This window comes from Trachurus trachurus (genome assembly GCF_905171665.1).
Source record: "Trachurus trachurus genome assembly, chromosome: 12".
Taxonomy (NCBI): domain Eukaryota; kingdom Metazoa; phylum Chordata; class Actinopteri; order Carangiformes; family Carangidae; genus Trachurus; species Trachurus trachurus.
Genome location: NC_139908.1, coordinates 11,817,256 through 11,835,159, shown reverse-complemented (window position 1 = coordinate 11,835,159; position 17,904 = coordinate 11,817,256). Strand labels below are relative to the sequence as shown.

Genomic DNA, 17,904 nt, shown 5'->3' with positions numbered 1-17,904 from the left:
ACTTGTGCATGGATGCATGAACCTTGTGTAGGACCCAAGAGCAAAAAGGTTTGGGTGTCTCCCAGTGCACTCTGCAATGCTCTGAATCTGGAATCATCTGATTCATTTGTGATTATTTGAGCAAAAAGAGTGTTGAAGTCACAGTATCAATATATTAACATAGATTCAGGACATTTCCTGACATTTTAGTCCACAGATTATTATTTTTTGCCTCATTACAACAATACACTTTAGCCTACTTTGAACTGTGTAGGCTAGTAACAAAATAAAAATCAACATCACATTTGTGTATACTGTAAATTTATTACAAGCATGATTTTTATGGCAAATCTGTCCAAAATTTATTTTAGTGTTGTTTCAAATGCATTTTGTGTGTGGGTAGTCGTTAACAAAACTCTACATGTACACAGCAATTTATCACTGTTAAACAACAGAGATGGAGTCACTTAAGGTTAAAGCTGTACACTATTTTCCCATTTTCCCCAACCCCAAAAAACAAAACAAAAAAACAAAAGTCTTTGTAGAAACAACTTCACTTAACCAATCAAAGCAGTAATAAATATGATATATATACACAAAATAGTCTCTGAATTAAAAATGGAGCAATACATTCCCGCCTTTTTTGGATGTCTTGTGTGTGTGTTTGTACAGCTTTAAGACGCAGTGTCCCAGGGAGAAGAGAGAAATAATAAAAACATCTGATATTTTCTTCCTGCAATTTTGATTTTACATAAATAATTTCAACAGACATTAGGCTACACCAATATACATCAGTAAAGCTCATAAAATATATATTTTTTTAAATCATGACATATGCCTGTGTAAAAGATTTATGATGGACATATAATTACTCATAATGACAGTATGTGGTACCACGTAACTCATACAATCAATCATATACTTTATGAAGTTGAATAATTATTATTATGTTATTGTCTCTTACATGGGATGAGAAATAAATAACATTAATTCTGTGACAGTATAGGCTAATATTGTCTTTGCAGCCATTTGGTCATCCAGTGTTAATGTTTTTGTTTTTGGTCTCAGTCCCGGCTTTAAAACAGGCCTTGCAATGTCCCAGGCCTGCCAGCTGGGCTTATGGAGCACCTAGTGAGTGGGCAGTGTGAAGACGGTGGCAGTGTCAACATAACCACTGGCTGCCAGGGCCGCTTCATCCTGCACTGGCGTGGCAGTGTGAATGAGGGTTGTAGGTATTTTGGTACTGATGAAAGATGTGTAGCAGCTCTCCATCCCTTCATTAGTCCCCTGGTTTTCACAAGGGCACCTGCCTACATCCTCTCTCTGGAGCAGCAGCATGTTGTTCCTGTCCACCCCCGTCACCCTGCTGTAGTCCTCCTGCGGGAGCATCCGGAGGCAGCCTTCGCCACAGCCACGGTCCGACACAACAGGCTGGAGAAGCACCATGTCCTCCTCGTTGACCCTCTGGACTTCAACGTAGTCAGTGGGCCGGAGAGCAGGCGATCGCAGACCAGCGTGCGCTTGTTTGCGGCCGATGCTGGAGATGTTGACATCGCTGTTGGCCTGTAGTTGCCTGCAGGGTTGCGTCTGGGGAGGAGGGAGGGAATGAGTTTGCTTGTTGCTCAAGCCGGACTCCCAACAGCTTGGTCCAAGACTCTCGCTGGCGCTGTGGCTGGGCTGGGTGAGGTAGGAGGAGGTGGAGGGGAACAGGCTGTCGGAGCGGCAGTGCTGTCTGGCCGTCTCGAGTGAGCTCGTTTGGTCTGGAAGGCTCGAGCTGTACTGAGGCAGCGGAGAATACACGGACGGCCATGTCTTCACCCTCCCACTGAACTTGTCGGGGCTGATCATGGCTTCGTGAGCGTACGTCAACGCCTCTTCATCCCAGTCTTTCTGGCGCCTTTGTGCCTGCGTTTCTGTCAGACTGTCTTCCTGATCCGTCTGACTCTCTTCTTCTTTTGAGTCGCCACACTTATCCATCAGCAGAGTGTGGCTGTCACAGCTGACCCGGCCGGAGTCATTGTCGGACGTGGAGCCCTCAGATTTGAGACAAGAATCGAGGAGGTCCTTGCTTTCCTCCAGCATCATCTCCTGCTCCTGAGGGACATACACCTCCAAGTACTCCACCAGCAAGTCCTCATAATTGCATGACGTGGTTGGGGGGAAGTCAGACACCACCAGAGCACTGAAGACCTCCTCGGACTTGCCACTCTACAAACAGAGAGGAGAATCGTTCATTTACAGAAAAAGTAAAGTTAATTGGCTTTTCTCATTTAAATATAATTATTTGATTGATATCATGATTGTATGCATCAAAACATTGTTGCTTTACCTTGAGAAGCTGCTTATCAAACCCTTTGATTTTAGGGCCAGGGACCGGTGGAAGAATACAGTGCTTCAGACTATTAACATGAAAATAGAAAAAGGGTTCAAAGTCAGGGCTTTTGAGCAGCAAATGGAAATTAGTATACATGAAATAATAATTAAAACCAATGCTTCACTTGTTGGCAGCAGTTACATAAGCCCTTTCATTTTATTATAAACTAATTAAAATTCATGAAAGTGAATGAGGTCTTCCTGTGCTGATCACAACAAAGAAATGAGAAGAAATGTTCTGGGCCTCTGTGGCACACACTCTGTATATGTGTATTAATATGGATGACAGTATACTACATTTGACCAAACAGATTGCATAAGAAATTAATGATCTCTTTATTACCTGTGGCTGTTCATGTGTAACAACCATGTGAGGATGAGAAAGATAAAGGCAGAAAAGACGGCAATGAGGATCCACAAGGACTTCTCTCGGTGGAAATCTGTAAGACAATATACACATGCACAAGTTTAGTCACGTAATCATGCTGCTTTTCTAACACTGGACTGTTATAGAATAGAAATATGTTGGGTAGGAAGTCTGACATCTGTCTCTTTAGCATGGGACTAGAATTAGGTTACAGTTAGAGACTAGAAACACTGGGGCACATGAAGCCTGGCTAAGGTAAATAAACACACCAGCCAGCACATCTCATGATTACTTATTAACATGTCATGTTTGTTTGTTCATCCAGAATCAGCCATGCCACCTCCACCTCCATCTAAATGATGGATTAATTATCAAACTGAGGCTGCACAACAGTCTGGTGTCATCTGTCCTGCGGTGCCCTGCAGATACCCAAAAATGTGGATAGACACCTTGTCTGTGAAGGACAGAAGACCTGAGGTGGCACTTTGTCCAACATGTGACTCCTGCAGCTCACTGCACAGGACACCACTTTCAGCGATCACCATGCTGTTTTAACCACATAACCGGCATCATCTTCAGCAGGATTTGGACACAGCATATTTCCCAAAATGTTAAAAGACTCCCCAGATAGTTGAACATTATATGAAACATAAGTTAAAGTGTAAGTGTGTAGTGCAGATAGTTATTCTTACAGTCAGGAACTTTGATGTCGGAGGTGGAACTCCATTCGCTCCAAAAGCCATGGTCGGGTTTACAGCGCACCTGGACGTGGTACATACCACCTGATCGCAGACTGAAAACATTAAACATCTTCTGTTGGCCTGCAAGGTGCGTCTGGAAATACAACACAAACACACAGTAGACACAGTCCAGTTAGACCTTCAAGCTGTCAATATGTATATTGGATGGCAAATGCTATGTGGCCTGATATGCAAAATTTGATTTAACACTGCAATTAATCAGAAACATCCCCGAGGCAAAAGTCATCATGCATCCTGTCAATATCCTGGTCAGAGGTCAGCTCTGCTATTTTGCAGCAGAGCTATTTTTAACAGCAGTAAAGCAGCCCAGGGGATTATTCAGCTTCCTGAACACTTGACCAACGTGTGGCTTGATCTCAGGTTTCACATTTGATAAACTTTTTTGGTAACACTTTACTTGAATAGGTATTCATAAGATTGACATAAAACAGTCATAACCATGACATAACAGCTGTCATAAACATCAATGAATACTTATGACAGCTGTCGTTAAGTGTTATTCGGTAAGTTACGTTACTTTTGATGCAAAATTGACATTATTTGAGATGTCCTTGTTATGAGAACAAAAATATCTCAAACAATGTCAACTTTGCATTAAAAGTGACATAACTTACCGAATGACACTTAACGACAGCTGTCATAAGTATTCATTGATGTTTATGACAGCTGTTATGTCATGGTTATGACAGTGTTATGTCAATCTTATGAATACCCATTCAAGTAAAGTGTGTGTGTAAAGTGTTTTTTTTTTTAACAATTCATTTAATGACATTTTTCATATACAGTTTACAGCAACATAACTTCAAATTCAAAAGATAAACATTTAAAAGACTGGTAAGGAGCTGCGTACCTCCCACTCATCCTCTTCCTCCAACTTGACACGGAGCTCGTAGATGAGAGTGATCCAACCGGAGCGGGTGTCAGCCTTATGTGGCGGTTCCCATGAAACCCGGAGGAAGGGCCATTCCTTGTCCTCCATCACAGAGACCATCACCTTCTCTGGGGGATTGGGCTTGACTGGGGAGAGAAAGAGAGAGAGAGAGAGAGAGAGAGAGAGAGAGAGAGAGAGAGAGAGAGGGGAGAATGTGAATAAGAGAAGATGTGTTGGTGTGTTGCATGACTGAGAGGGAGGAGGAGAAAGACTTTGAGATCATTTTAGAATAATGTTTAACACAGAAACACAACAGATGCCAACTGTGGGTAGGTAAAGCTGCCATGTCTCTTCCTCTGTGTAATTGTAAACCAATGCACACCTCCAGCGACTGAACGCTGTCACTGCAGGAGCAGCTTTCCAAATATTTGTCGACACACGTGACGACATGGTTGAGATAAATGTTAATGTCTGGGCTCTAAGTTATCTTCTTGGAGACACAAAGTTAACAATAGTGAGGACAAGGAAACAGATTAGGCTCAGGACTGATAAACAAATCAAGTCAGTGCAAATATGGGGGAAAGGAGGAGGAGGAGAGCAGGGGCAGCTTCAAGGGCAAAGTGGATAATTTAAGACTTTTAGTAAAATGACTTTACATTCCTTTTTGGATATTTCATGAACCAAACAACATGGTTTTGTATTTAGCAGCACGGCAGCATAGGACTAATTCCACACTGCATACAATATTTATATATTGATAAATAATATAAAACCCAGTATTTATATTTAATTAGAAGTCTTTATTCGATGAATAGAAGGAAACTGGAATTCTTCTACATTTCTCTGAGAAGACCAAAAAAAGCAATTTCAATTCACTGCATCTGTGACTCAAATCCCCAAGTCCTATTTGAAAACAGGCCACGAAGACGATGTTTTAAAAAAGAAAGGCTTAGTAATTTTCAAAAACAGCTGGGCACTGTAGTTTTCCTGAAAACGTTACACAAAGAGGAGAAAATAACACAGTTGGGACTATTTTCAGCAGTGGATTAATACGTATTTGGCGCTCTAGCTTTAGAGGGTATTTTTGGAAGCAGGATAGTTGAGTAAGTGGGTTTGACACAGAATAAACTTCAGTGTCTGTATTTATTGTAATAAGGGGCATGTCATGTTACTAGTTTCTGGACAATAGTTAAGGTCTATAGCACAGAGGAATTAGCTGTATAGAGGAAGGGTTAGTACACTCTGAACGCATTAGCTGCTGTGTAACACAGTCAGTGAGTAGCTATGTGTTTTCTTTAAATCTCATGGGGAAAAAACTGTGTCTCAAACATCACGCAAAAAAGTAGCACACATTCCCTCACCGATGTAGACAACGTCTATATCCACAGGGTCGGAGAAGTTGCTTCCCAGTGCGTTGGTGGCCACTACGGTGATGTTGTAGTTCACCCAGATGGATGTATCGTTCTTGTTGAAGAAGCAGGAGTTCGCCCCGGCTGTGTGGTAGTCGGGACATTCGTACACTGTCTCTGAGCTGCAAGACAATCAGGGGAGAGGAATGTTTAGCTGGATGTTTGTTCTTTTGAAGTGCAACAACAATACATTATGGTACAGGGTGTATTCTTCATGCTACAGCTCCTGGAACTTTGTGTACTTCTATTCGAGTGTGTATGTGTGAGTCTCGGACAAGGTAAGAGAGATTGTGATGAACGGCCATGTTTTTTCATAATTGCAGACTAGAATGGAAGGGAAAGTTGAGACAGATTGACAAGAACAACTTGAGTGGGTAAATGGTCATTTCTTTCTTGCTTGTTCAATCTCAACTTTGTCCTTGTACGTCTGCATCCTGTAAACAATTTTTATCTTCTTTTTCAGGTCAAAGCCAGAAACTCCCACACAACTGTCTCTCCCACTGTCTCTTGGATGCTTTGCTTTTGAGAAGACATTGAAAATAACTCTGATAATAGACTCTTGGGTTCAAATCCCAGAAGACCTGGGTGATTTTGTAAACACTACTGGGAGTGTTGATGTGTAGAAAGCAGGAGGACATATTTTTGCTGTAGCATGGTCAGAGGACTCGTTGAACAGGGGGTACTGTAGATCTCAGAAAGATAATGTAAGCTTCTGCACGCAGCATGCTAACATGATGGTTAAGCTACTTGCTATAGGGTAAAGGAACCAGCTGGTGACCACTCTTGTATTGGAAATGGAGGACGATCTAGAGCAACACAAGGTTGACGGCGGGGGGTAGGTGATTACTATATGTCAGACCAGCTCCAAGGCACACTGCTGCTCAAACAGCACTTTGCCCACAGTGAATCTCTTGTTTGGCTGCACATGGTTATGTTCTTCTGATGGGAATGTAAAAGTACAATTAAACTGAGTGCAGAATGAAAAGCGGAAAACAGCAGGTGTACAAGGACGACTGGGACTACTGTATGGATGTGTCACTGTATGTAGAAAAGAGATCCAAGAGCATGACTTAGGAGGCAGATGTAAAAATAAACCATCTTTAAAGCAGGAAAAAAGCAGGCAAAAAAAAGCAAACATGCAAGCTGAGGATATGAAACAATGAACGCATGTACCACACAGACAACAAATGCAAATGGACTGGTATCCAGTGTACATGCTATTCGCCTCTTAAATTCTTTGTAATGATTTTATCCTTCTTGCCATGCACATTTTTATTGGTCAAACATGTGCAACTTATGTACTTATTCACTCATTCAACGGATCTTTGACTACACTGTACCCTTGGCATCCTATTCTATCTATTTATTTACCTTGCCTTATCTGTTATATGTATTTATTGTGTGTACTCGTACTGTGTTTTTTATGGACTGTGCAAGCTGCTGAAATCAATTGCCCCTGGTGGGATTAATAAAGTTGTTTGAAGTTGAAGTTGAAGTTGAGAGGTTAATAATGGATTTTGAAACAGATTGAGAGGGGATGAGTGGCAAGGAGCAGCAGGTCAATCAGGTGATTTCATCGGAGGGAAAGACAGGCAGGAGAGAGCGGTGGCCAGAACACGTCTACATGAACAAACAACTGAATGGATGAGCAACTCAAGAAACTCAAGGCACATTGTCTGTAGAATTATAGAAGAGTACTGGGAAGAAACAGAGTACATGTATTTGTTAAATAAAAGATGATGTTGGTCAAAGCAGCAGATCTTCTGTGTGGGCTGTTATGAAGTCTTATGGAGCACGAGAGGATCGTGCCTGTGGACATGTGCCAAGGAAGTGCTGATTTAGAAAAATAAAGTAATCTCTTCGGATTAAATTTAGGATTTCTGAAATTCATGAATACCTAAAAGAGCATCAAAACAAACCGTGCAGAAAAAACAAACAAAAGGGAAATACAATAATGAACTCAATCGACATTTTTTCAGAAATCTTTGATTAAAGATCTGAGTTTGACATTTTGACATTTTTTTCCTGTACTGTTTTTCAAGCAGTCGACTCTGCACTTGTCTCCATTCACCATGATTCACCAGAATAACAGATATCTCTTACAAAAATGTGATCATTTGATCAGATGTGTAATTTGCTACAGATGTTGGATATTAAGAGCTAAAGATTTACCCACATTGGCATTTACACAAAACTTTATATCTTCCTGGTTTGGTCTGAGCCAGGAATGGAATATTGATCATACTGGAAACTAACTACACCACTGTCAGCTGCAGAGCCAAAAGGCATAAGCTGCCTTATTACTCTTTGCTGCTGGTTTCATTTTGTCATCTTTGTTTGCATCTTTCTGTCAGCTCCTGGTTGCAGCTTCAGAAACAGACATGAGGGAAGCTTCTCACCTACCACTTGGAGAGACAGTCAGTGAGAAGTGTCGTCATCTGCTCTCCGTGATGTTGAACATACTGTTTCCCTTAATAATACAAATCTGGATAATATAAGATGAAGTGAATGTTTTTCTGCAAGAAAGTGGAAGCAACTCACTTTTCCTTGCGATAGTACAGGGCATAGGTGGTGGGCAGTCCTCCGTCAGAGCCTGGCTTCCACCAGCAGGTGAAGGTCTCTTTTTCAGGAGAACGACATCTGGTCAGCTCAGGTTTCCCTGGTGGACTGTAACCTACAGACAAAAGAGGGTATAAAAGCAAATACTGGATTACACTCCAAACAGGGTGTATTATGTAACAAAGATTCAAAAGGGAGATAAATAATACTGTAACTTATCATGTAATAATTGAGCAACCAACAATCACTTTTCTCAGATGTCGTATGCCAGTGGCAGAAACTTAAGAAGGCACTGAGGACGTGTTTTAGCATCCAAACACTTACGAATTCCTTGTGCACGTGGTGTGAAGAACAGCAGCAACAACAGGAGAGCTTCCATGACTGTCTTCATCATGGCACCACAAAGTCTTTGCTGTTGGATAAATGATAAAACAAACAAAGAAAGGTGAAGATGATGGGAGAACCGCCTGATCTGTGCTCTTGACATATCACACAGGCCGTAGCCTTTGATGCTGCCCACCACAACAGCAGAGCCGCATGCCATGTATTGACTGAAAACATGTTGGTCTGTTGCTGCAGCTGAGACACTGACATGAAATGAAATCCCATGACATCATTAGGAAGAGAGCGTACAAAAGGATTAACAGGTGAACAGTGTCAACGTGAAGACAATTACCACAGTGCAGTTTTTGCAGCAGTAAATGCAGTCACCTCAGTTACAGCAGTGAATGATGGCCAGAAATTAAACAATATATTATGATATCACCCTGACCTTTGATCTTATGCACATAAAAAGTCATCACTTCATTTGATCCTATTGTGTTGAATTGTGTCTTGATAGTGCATGATTCATTGTATGTTTTGAGGTCACACTGACCTTTGATATTTGACCACATGCATATAAAATGTCATCACGTTGTCATTTGATCCTAATTGTGTCATAATTACTCTGTGATTTCTTGTGTGTTTTGACACAATGACATTTGACCAAGGAAGTTATTCTTCTTGCCCAACTGAATGTTATGCAAAATCTGGAGAAACTCACAAAAACCATAACTTTTGAGGTCACAGTGACATTGACCTTTGAACTTCGACCAAAAAAAAAACAAAAAACAAATCTAACCCGATTATCCTTCTGTCAAAAGTGTGTACACCATTTTTTTTTATTTGAGGAAATTCCCCCTAGCCGTTACTGGGATTAAAATGATGGAAACATAAAGAGAAATGTATGCTGATATACTGAGAAAACACTGATACAGAGTCAGTCTGAGGGCATTACTGAACGACCCCTGTCAACTCACACAACACCCACATCCTTAACAGACATGATGCATATTAAAATGTCTGACTCATAGCGTAAATGTGATGAGCTGAAAGGAAAACAATCTTCCACAGAGAATGTATGCTGTTTCACTAAGGATTAAAAAAAAAAAAACCTCTCCGTTTCTGACTACCTCAACCAGCTGGCACATGCAGCATAACCGATTGCATAATCTGAGTTGGGGCTTTTGCCTCAACAACAGAGACAAACAGCAGGAAGCTGGTTTGCTGCCGGGCCGCCAGGCTCCTGTTCGCATGACTTGGAAATCTGCTTTTCCCTAGCCATGTGCAGATGTTTGAGTTATTACCCCACATGACGCTTCATCTCTAGACCTGGTGGGAGGGGGCATCCTGGGACAGAGATAGGAGAAGGGGGAGTTGATATAGAGGATAAATAAAATCTTAAATAAAAAGGGGAGAGCCGACGTTGTGTCAGTGCAAACTGAAAGCTAAAAGAGTGACCTCTTGACCTGCTCCAGGGAAGGTCAGGAAACAGATGAAGGCTATATTTGCATTCTCCAGATTTTCAAGAGTGCTTTTGAAATACATCTGAATGTAAACACAACAACACAAACAGCCCACAAATATATATATATATAAAAATCATTATACCTGAAACGCAAAGAAATCGGAACAAAATCGGGCAAAAGGCTGCTTGTGTGCGTGCGTGTGTGTGTGCGTGTGTCTCTTTGTGTGTGTGGTCATATCAGCTGCTAAGCTAACTTAAAACAAATCTGTTATACTTCTTTAATATCATATATATTTTAAACAAGTGACTGTAACCACCTCTTCATTGTGGTGCCTTAATTTCAATAACGTCACCATGATCTGATAATTGGCATTAAGGTCAAGGCAGTGGATTAGCCTCCTGCTGCATATAGCCGTCTTACGTAACCAGTAGCCCAAACTGAATAAGCTGCTAAGCTGGGAAAGTGCTGGCCAATAGTGCAAAACTCTTCCCTCAAAGATAATAATCATCTGAATGTTCAATTTAAACAATGTTGTATGGATCGTATGGAAACAAAGGCCTTCTCGGTTTTACCTCTGGAGCATTGATGTCATTTGTTCTTATATCTCCCTACACTTTTGTGTACATCATAACTAAGAATCAAAAATACTTATATACTGGCAACTATATAAAAGTTAATTATGTCTTGAAATTGAAAAAAATAAGCTCTAGCTAGAGCAGCTGAATAATGCCAAGACCTCTACCTGAATGATCCATAGATAAATGCACTTCATTTCATATAAAAAGGGGCTGTTCATCTTTAAATAAGAGTGAGTACAGAATATTAATTGTGCCATTGTTTTTTTTATATTAAGAGCAATGTACAGAGTGTGATTTATGGAAAAGAAACAGATCTGAAATGAGTCCATTGAGAGGTTAAGACCTAATGGATATGAATAATCTATGATTTGTGTTCGTCAATGGCCTCTCTCAATTTCAAGAGGTGCGGAGAGAACGTGTCAAATGTTTAAGTAAAATGTGCGCGGTGAGGCAGGATGATCCCCTCGGGCACGATTGTCCAACAGCTCACATCTGCAAAGGTTATTAATACAGTTTCTTTCTCATTCAGCATCACGGCTTTCTCAAGAAAGAGCATCAACTGACAGAGCTGGGCGGAGCCACAGCAGACCTCTTTTCTAAGAACTGGCCTCTCTCATCTGGAGGGTTAAAGGGAACAGGCACACACTATAAACAATGCATCCTCAATGATTTACCACACTGTAGTGAATTTAAGTTTTTTATTAACTTCGGCTACTCTTTACGTGCAGCACAAGTCACATTGAGTTAATGGGACTGTTTATATACTTATTTTAAGGGCTTAACCACTCGTCTGTAGCCACCCATATTTCAACAGGGTTGTCATCATAGACTGTATGGGTTGTCATAGTGTGACAGAAATGTGGTTCATTGCTCAAACAGTTTTTTTTAAGTAACATTTACAAATCTGTCCTACATGGATACTGTATATCACATGTTGTAAACTTGACTATGAGATGTTGTACAGTTTGGGTGAAGACTATGTCCAACAAATACCAGGAATCACTGAACCTCTGCAATTCCTGGTATCTGTACTGTATCTTTCATATGAAAACCTTCACCTGTGCTCTGACTCTGGCTGGAACGGACTAAACACTTTCCAAAAATGTGAAAAAACCGGTTTGATCGCCACCACCATTGTATTTCTAGGAACTTTTTCTTCTTGGAGGTACAGTAGACAAGGTTACATAGACAGAAAACAAGCTCCACATAATGAAGTTAATGAGTAAATTCAATGGCAATGAAACTGCTCCAAAGGTAAATTAATTTTAATGATCCCACTGTTCTCCGGACAAACATTTTGTTGCACTTCTACTTTATATTTGTATCTATTGTAAGAGATTTTTAAAACACACCACAACTAAACAATTTATCAATGTAATACAAATCCTGCACGTGTCCTCTAGAGTACATGTTGCCATTTGCACGTGACCGCACACGTGAATAAGTAGTGAGATTCAAATTAAAGGCTTCATTTATGATGAGAATTAGGTCGTCATTACACCTTTCCCATGACAGCATCAAACAGTGATGATTATACTGTAAACAATAAAACGTCTTCAAGTCCAAACTGTACATTTCCTGTTTCAGCATTGTTCTATTGCCCATGAAACTGTACTTCCTCTATTTTGTTGGTCAAACTATATCCTGTGTGCTTCTGTTTGTTTTTGACACATTTGTATAGTATACGAGGGGGAAAAGGTGTCAAGGACAGAGGAGAACACACCCATCATTCACTACTTGCAGCAATAAGAAGCCCCTTGATCTTCAGCTGTATTGAAGTCAAGAAGTGGTAAGTTAGATAAGGGATACAGCTTGGATTTATCGTTAACCACTGCTGTGTGATTTTGGAAGCAGCTTTCTGTACCTGAAGAGCAATATTTTTTTTTTTTTACAGGTGTATTGACACAGCTTGATATGGGGGCTAGATTCATGCAGGTGGCTCTTCCAGGAATTAGCTGCCACTACAGGAACGCATGCTTCTCTTATGGTGGCCGTAATGACATCAACTCACCGACACCTGCTCTGTCCTCATTAAACAGAAAGATAGAGATACAGCTGATCCATGCATGTGCGATACAATTAATAAATTAAGCTGCTTTACAGAACAGCAGCGGCCACCAGGGCATCAGAAAAGACTACATTATTACGAGTCACCTCTTATTTTGATGCCAGATACCTCTCCGTGTGCTCACAACGACAGTTGCCACCAGAGCACCAATCACTGTGACATAGCTTTCAGGTTAAATCCCAGCCATATACTATGTCATAGGATATGGGGGTAAAGCTGTACAGGGGATACTCATATTGCAGTACACCTGCTCTATCACATGAACCTTTGCTGTTTGTGTTTTCTACAACAAATGTCCACAACCAACTCCCCCTAATTATTGTCCACAAACAAGTAGGTATTTAAAAGGACCCACTAGATATAGTATGTTATGCTTGGATAAGGCTTACAACCTGATAATTGCACCTGTAAGTCATGTGCACCGCCCAGCTCTGACTCGCCTATAAAAAGCCCTGGTGCTGGACAACGAGAGTCAGGAAGCTGCAGGCACCTAACAAATTAATCCAGTATTGAGTTGATCAGCTTGGTGCTATAATGGCAAGTGGCCCCTTTCACCTCTTCCTCTTGCCAGACTAAAGGCAATAAGCACGCAGGGGAGGACGCAGATCACCACTGAGAAAATCCCATTAAAGCGCTGACACCCCAGCATCATCATCCTCCTAGGCCGAAGGAAATAACCTGCCAATTAGTGAGTGGTCAACAATGGAATAAGTTATGTGTTCAGTCCAGAGGAAAAGAAACACAATGTAAGCTATGTGAAATTGTGGGAGTCATTAAATCACCACATACTCTTGGATAAGTGTAAACACACTTGTGTCACCAGTCATCACGTCATGTGTTGACAGTCAGACAAACAACTATTTGGTCTCTACATACAAGTTTGATATAGGCTATATTTAATATGATTCTGGGAAAAGCACTCTCATGTCTTAACAACCTCTCATTCAAAAAACCCTTGGCACTTTATGAAGTTACTAATTAACATTATTGAATGCACCTGCCAAAACCTTTGACTACCATCAACAAGCATCAAGTGAGTGTTTTGAGCTCCCGCATTTTTCTTTTTGTATTTTTTGTTGACTAGCAGGCTATGTTCATTCAGACAGACAGACATACAGGTGACTTACCGGCAGCTGACCGGAGTTTTTATCCTCTCCTTCCGCGCCTCGGCCGTGGTGACTCCGCTGCCGGATCCCAGAAGAGCACACTTAACGACTTGTGTAACTGGTTTACCGGGATGATGACAGGACTTGGGGGCAGATGCATCACAGAGCGACCCGGTCGGCTCGGCTTGGCCGTCCCGTCAGTGAAGAAGTCGCATCATGCACACACCGAGCGTCTATGAACCACAGAGGGGCGGGACACAAGAGCTCAGCCTCCGAGTGAGTAAGCCACGCCCACCGCGGTGGTTTCGAGGAGAGACGGAGATGCTGGAGGAGGTAACAACATTTAATGTGATTCCTCAAAAGCGTAAGTGAAAATAAACTGGGAGTTTAAAGATTGATTAACTTAAATTTACTTTAAATTAATGTGTTAATTATATAGGCTTACATTCAATTGTCCTCATTGTGTGTGTGTGTGTGTGTGTGTGTGTGTGTGTGTGTGTGTGTGTGTGTGTGTGTGTGTGTGTGTGTGTGTGTGTGTGTGTGTGTGTGTGTGTGTGTGTGTTTAAGTATGGCTATGAAATGAAAAATGAAATGCCTAAATGAAAAATCAATTTAAAAAAATGTTGCCATGTAGAAATCCACACAAACACCTAGAGTCTATATGGGCCTATTGCCTACTGTAAAAGTCATTTTCCGGCCTTATAGTGTTTGATTGCTGTGTATCTAAGTGACTTGTCCTCACTCTGTCTATGAAACACAGACTGTATGGTATGAACAAACATTGTGAAACAGGCTGTGGCAATCAGGGCACGATACCCTGCTGAAGCAGTGTTTATCCTGCACTGGTTCCTCTTACTGGGAGTTGTAAACATGGTCAGGTCTCCCAGGATTTGACGTTATCCCCTCTCTCCATCCCCTCCCTCCTCTGTCTGCTCTTGTAGCCTATTCATTATGCATTGTGAGTTTATCTCTACTTTAACCGTTTATATAAATCTGTAAGTTGTTATTGAAAACATTATCATATGGAAGTCTGAATATGATGTCTGAGCTGCTTGTATCACTCTGTCTACGAGGTAAAAAAAAAAAAAAAGAGAGAGAGAGAGAGAGAGAAAAAGAAAAGAAAAACACTTGGAAACAGTCTGCCCTGAACCAATAAGAGGGTGTTTTTTGTTAGACCAACTGTAGGTCTGTGAAAACACATGTTCTCAGTCTGCAGATACAATGTGGTGGCTGCTTCTCCTGCAAATGAAAATACAAAAATGTGGATAAATGTCAAGGCAAATATGGTGGAGGAAACAGAAACAGATTTAGGGATCATTTGGGATCCGTCTCTGTATCCGATCATTGTAAACTTTAAACTGAACTTCCTGTTTGCTCATTGTGTTCACTTTCTAATATGATGCCAAACCTCCTAAGACCTTTCAGTGATGGACATAAAAACACTTGTGCATTCATGTGAAGAATTAGGCCCAAGAGCCTGGAAGTTCCTTGATAGTGGAAATTATATATTTTTAGGATTCAATTATACATATTTTCATAATAAACCTGTTTTCTGTGTAGGTATCATACAGTGTTATTAGTCAAAGTCATGATAGAACCATGAAACATACAAGCTATAATGTCTGTGGTGGGTGAATTCAAATATATTTCATATTTGATTTTACATTGTATAAGCTTTGATACATAGAATCATCAATAATACCTGCAGATTTGTGGGGAAGCATATAAACACTAAAACAAGCTTTGAGGCTGAACGAATGATGGCCTGGTATCAAGGGTGGCTTGGGAAATCTCTGGCCCTCCCCCTTTTCAGCTCTACTTAGAAGCAATAATGTTATATAATATGACCATCTGCTCTTCGCATTGATTTAAAAGTCCCATTATGCGACATGGTGAATGCCAGTGAACATTTGATCAAGGACATGCAAGACGGGTGCCCTCAGTAATTATGCTTGATAGATGTGGTGTCAATGAAAAGAGAAATTATTTTCCGTGTGCAACAGTGGTGGACGGGACAGGTTTGTTACTTTTGGTATGTGTGCGTGCATGCCTGTGCCTGCTCGGTGATTCTGGCGATGTTGCGTAAGTGCGTGGGGCACGACCCGCAGAGTCAGAGGTGATGTAGCCTTCTGAGGTTCACCTCCTCCTCCTCCTCCTCCTCCTCCTCCTCCTCCTCCTCGTCAACAAAATATTTACAGCGGACAACTTAGGCTTGTGTCCGTGTAACATCTGCTCTCTCTCCCTCCCTCCCTTCCTCCCGCTCTCTCTTTCTAATCACTGCACATGTGGGATGAACCGTGCAGCGACAAACCAGGACAAACGATGAGGAGTTAATGAAATGTGCAAGTTGCGACATCTAGCGGCCAATTTGGGAAGTGGTCCACCCAGCATGCCCAAAGCTGAAGAGACACACAACTCATCCTTCACCCCAAAGAAAAGCTTAGCTACCCGCAGAGAGAGAGAGAGATCAAATGTTGTATTTACATGTCCCTGAGTGGAGAGACGGAACACAGAACCACAACAACAACAAAAACAACCAGGGCAACAGAAGATGCTAATAGGTATTCTCAGTGACACAGGTGGCTCTACATATTTAGGTGGATTGAACCCTACAATTTACAGCTGAGTAGTTTTCTGACAGCATTTAAGACTATTTTTGAAGGAGTTTTCCTACAGAAAAAGTGAATATGAATGCGATAGGCTATCATGTGAGACTAATTCTAATACATAGGCTATTTGATGTCGTAAATTTCACCCTTACCTAGCCCTGAACACACCATACATGTTTGAGCAGAGAGGCTGCAGGACATCTGGACCAAAAAAAAAAACCTTCATAAAAGTGACTACTGACATTCATAACCACTTTTTATACATTTCAGAGCCCATTATTCATTAATATTTGAGGGATTGACCAGAATTTGCTAATGGATCACTAATGGGTCATTAAACAATTTAGATTTTTTTAAACAGCATTGTTAATGCATTTATTCGAACTAAAAATGTCAAATCTCTTACCATCATCATTTTCTCTATATTTTTTGCTATTTTTACTTTTGTGTGTGATTCAAGAGCTATATGATTTATTCAACTGCAGTTAATCTGCAGTGGTAAATTTTAATAAGCAGTCCATTTATGGTTTTTTATCCACATGTCATTCAGCCCTATTCTCAAAGACCAGTGGTCCCTGGAAGGGTCTCTCTGATGAGTTAAAGAGATAACTTGAAAGACAAATGTGTCATGCTGCAGAATATTCCACAACCTCGTAAATCCAAGGCTTTTCTTATTTATATCTTATAAATGATCTATACAGCACTAGTAAATGATTTATTACACACTAGTAAAGCCATTCATTTATTAATAATTGTAAATGGTGCCCCATAAATCCATCACAATAAACAACAACAATACACATGTCACATATGAATTACTCAAGTGTATTTTACATCACCTATTGTTATCATTAACATTTTAACCATCCTCTGCCTATGTACATTTTTGCATAGCTATAACCTCACACAATTTAGGCCTATTCTAGTCCATTGTGGCTGTATTTGTACAATTATTTTCTCGGGCATTGTATTGTTGTCATATTGTGGCATGAGCAGTGAATGCAATGTTAAAGAAAGCCGGAGTTAATTCAATTTCCCTCGGTTACTTCAACTTTTGCCGCTGCATCGACCTAAATTCGTGATGCGGATCAGTAGTTTGATGTTATCTGTCTGTGTAGCCTTTGATTGGCTGGCTGTCACAAGCCCCGCCCCCTTACATGAACTGTCTGAATGGAAATGAGCAGAGCCATAAACCACCTTAGTTTGCTGGGAATTGTGATAGTTTATATTAAATGAACACCTAAAAAATGTTGACAGTGTCTTACTCAGCTGCTTTCCGCGACGCAGCTTCACACGTCCTGAAAATAAGGCAAAAAACACACATACACATACAGAATTTCAGCTCCACGCCCTCTGCATATTTTATTGGCCCGTTAAAAGCTTTGGGGAATTCTCGGCACATTTGATTGGCTGATATTGACGTCACTCCCCTCG

General features: G+C 40.9%; 1 protein-coding gene across 1 annotated transcript; it reads right to left on the bottom strand.

Annotated features, from left to right (window-relative positions):
- Positions 1–331: 331 nt before the first annotated feature.
- Positions 332–14,034, bottom strand: prlra (prolactin receptor a). The gene is made up of 9 exons (XM_083983289.1): positions 13,883–14,034; positions 8,644–8,731; positions 8,302–8,434; positions 5,713–5,882; positions 4,331–4,497; positions 3,412–3,553; positions 2,696–2,792; positions 2,309–2,378; positions 332–2,187 (listed from the first exon to the last, which is right to left on the bottom strand). The coding sequence occupies exons 2-9, from the start codon at positions 8,711–8,713 to the stop codon at positions 1,108–1,110; spliced, it is 1,929 nt and encodes a 642-aa protein (XP_083839415.1). The 5' UTR covers positions 8,714–8,731; positions 13,883–14,034; the 3' UTR covers positions 332–1,107.
- Positions 14,035–17,904: the final 3,870 nt, after the last annotated feature.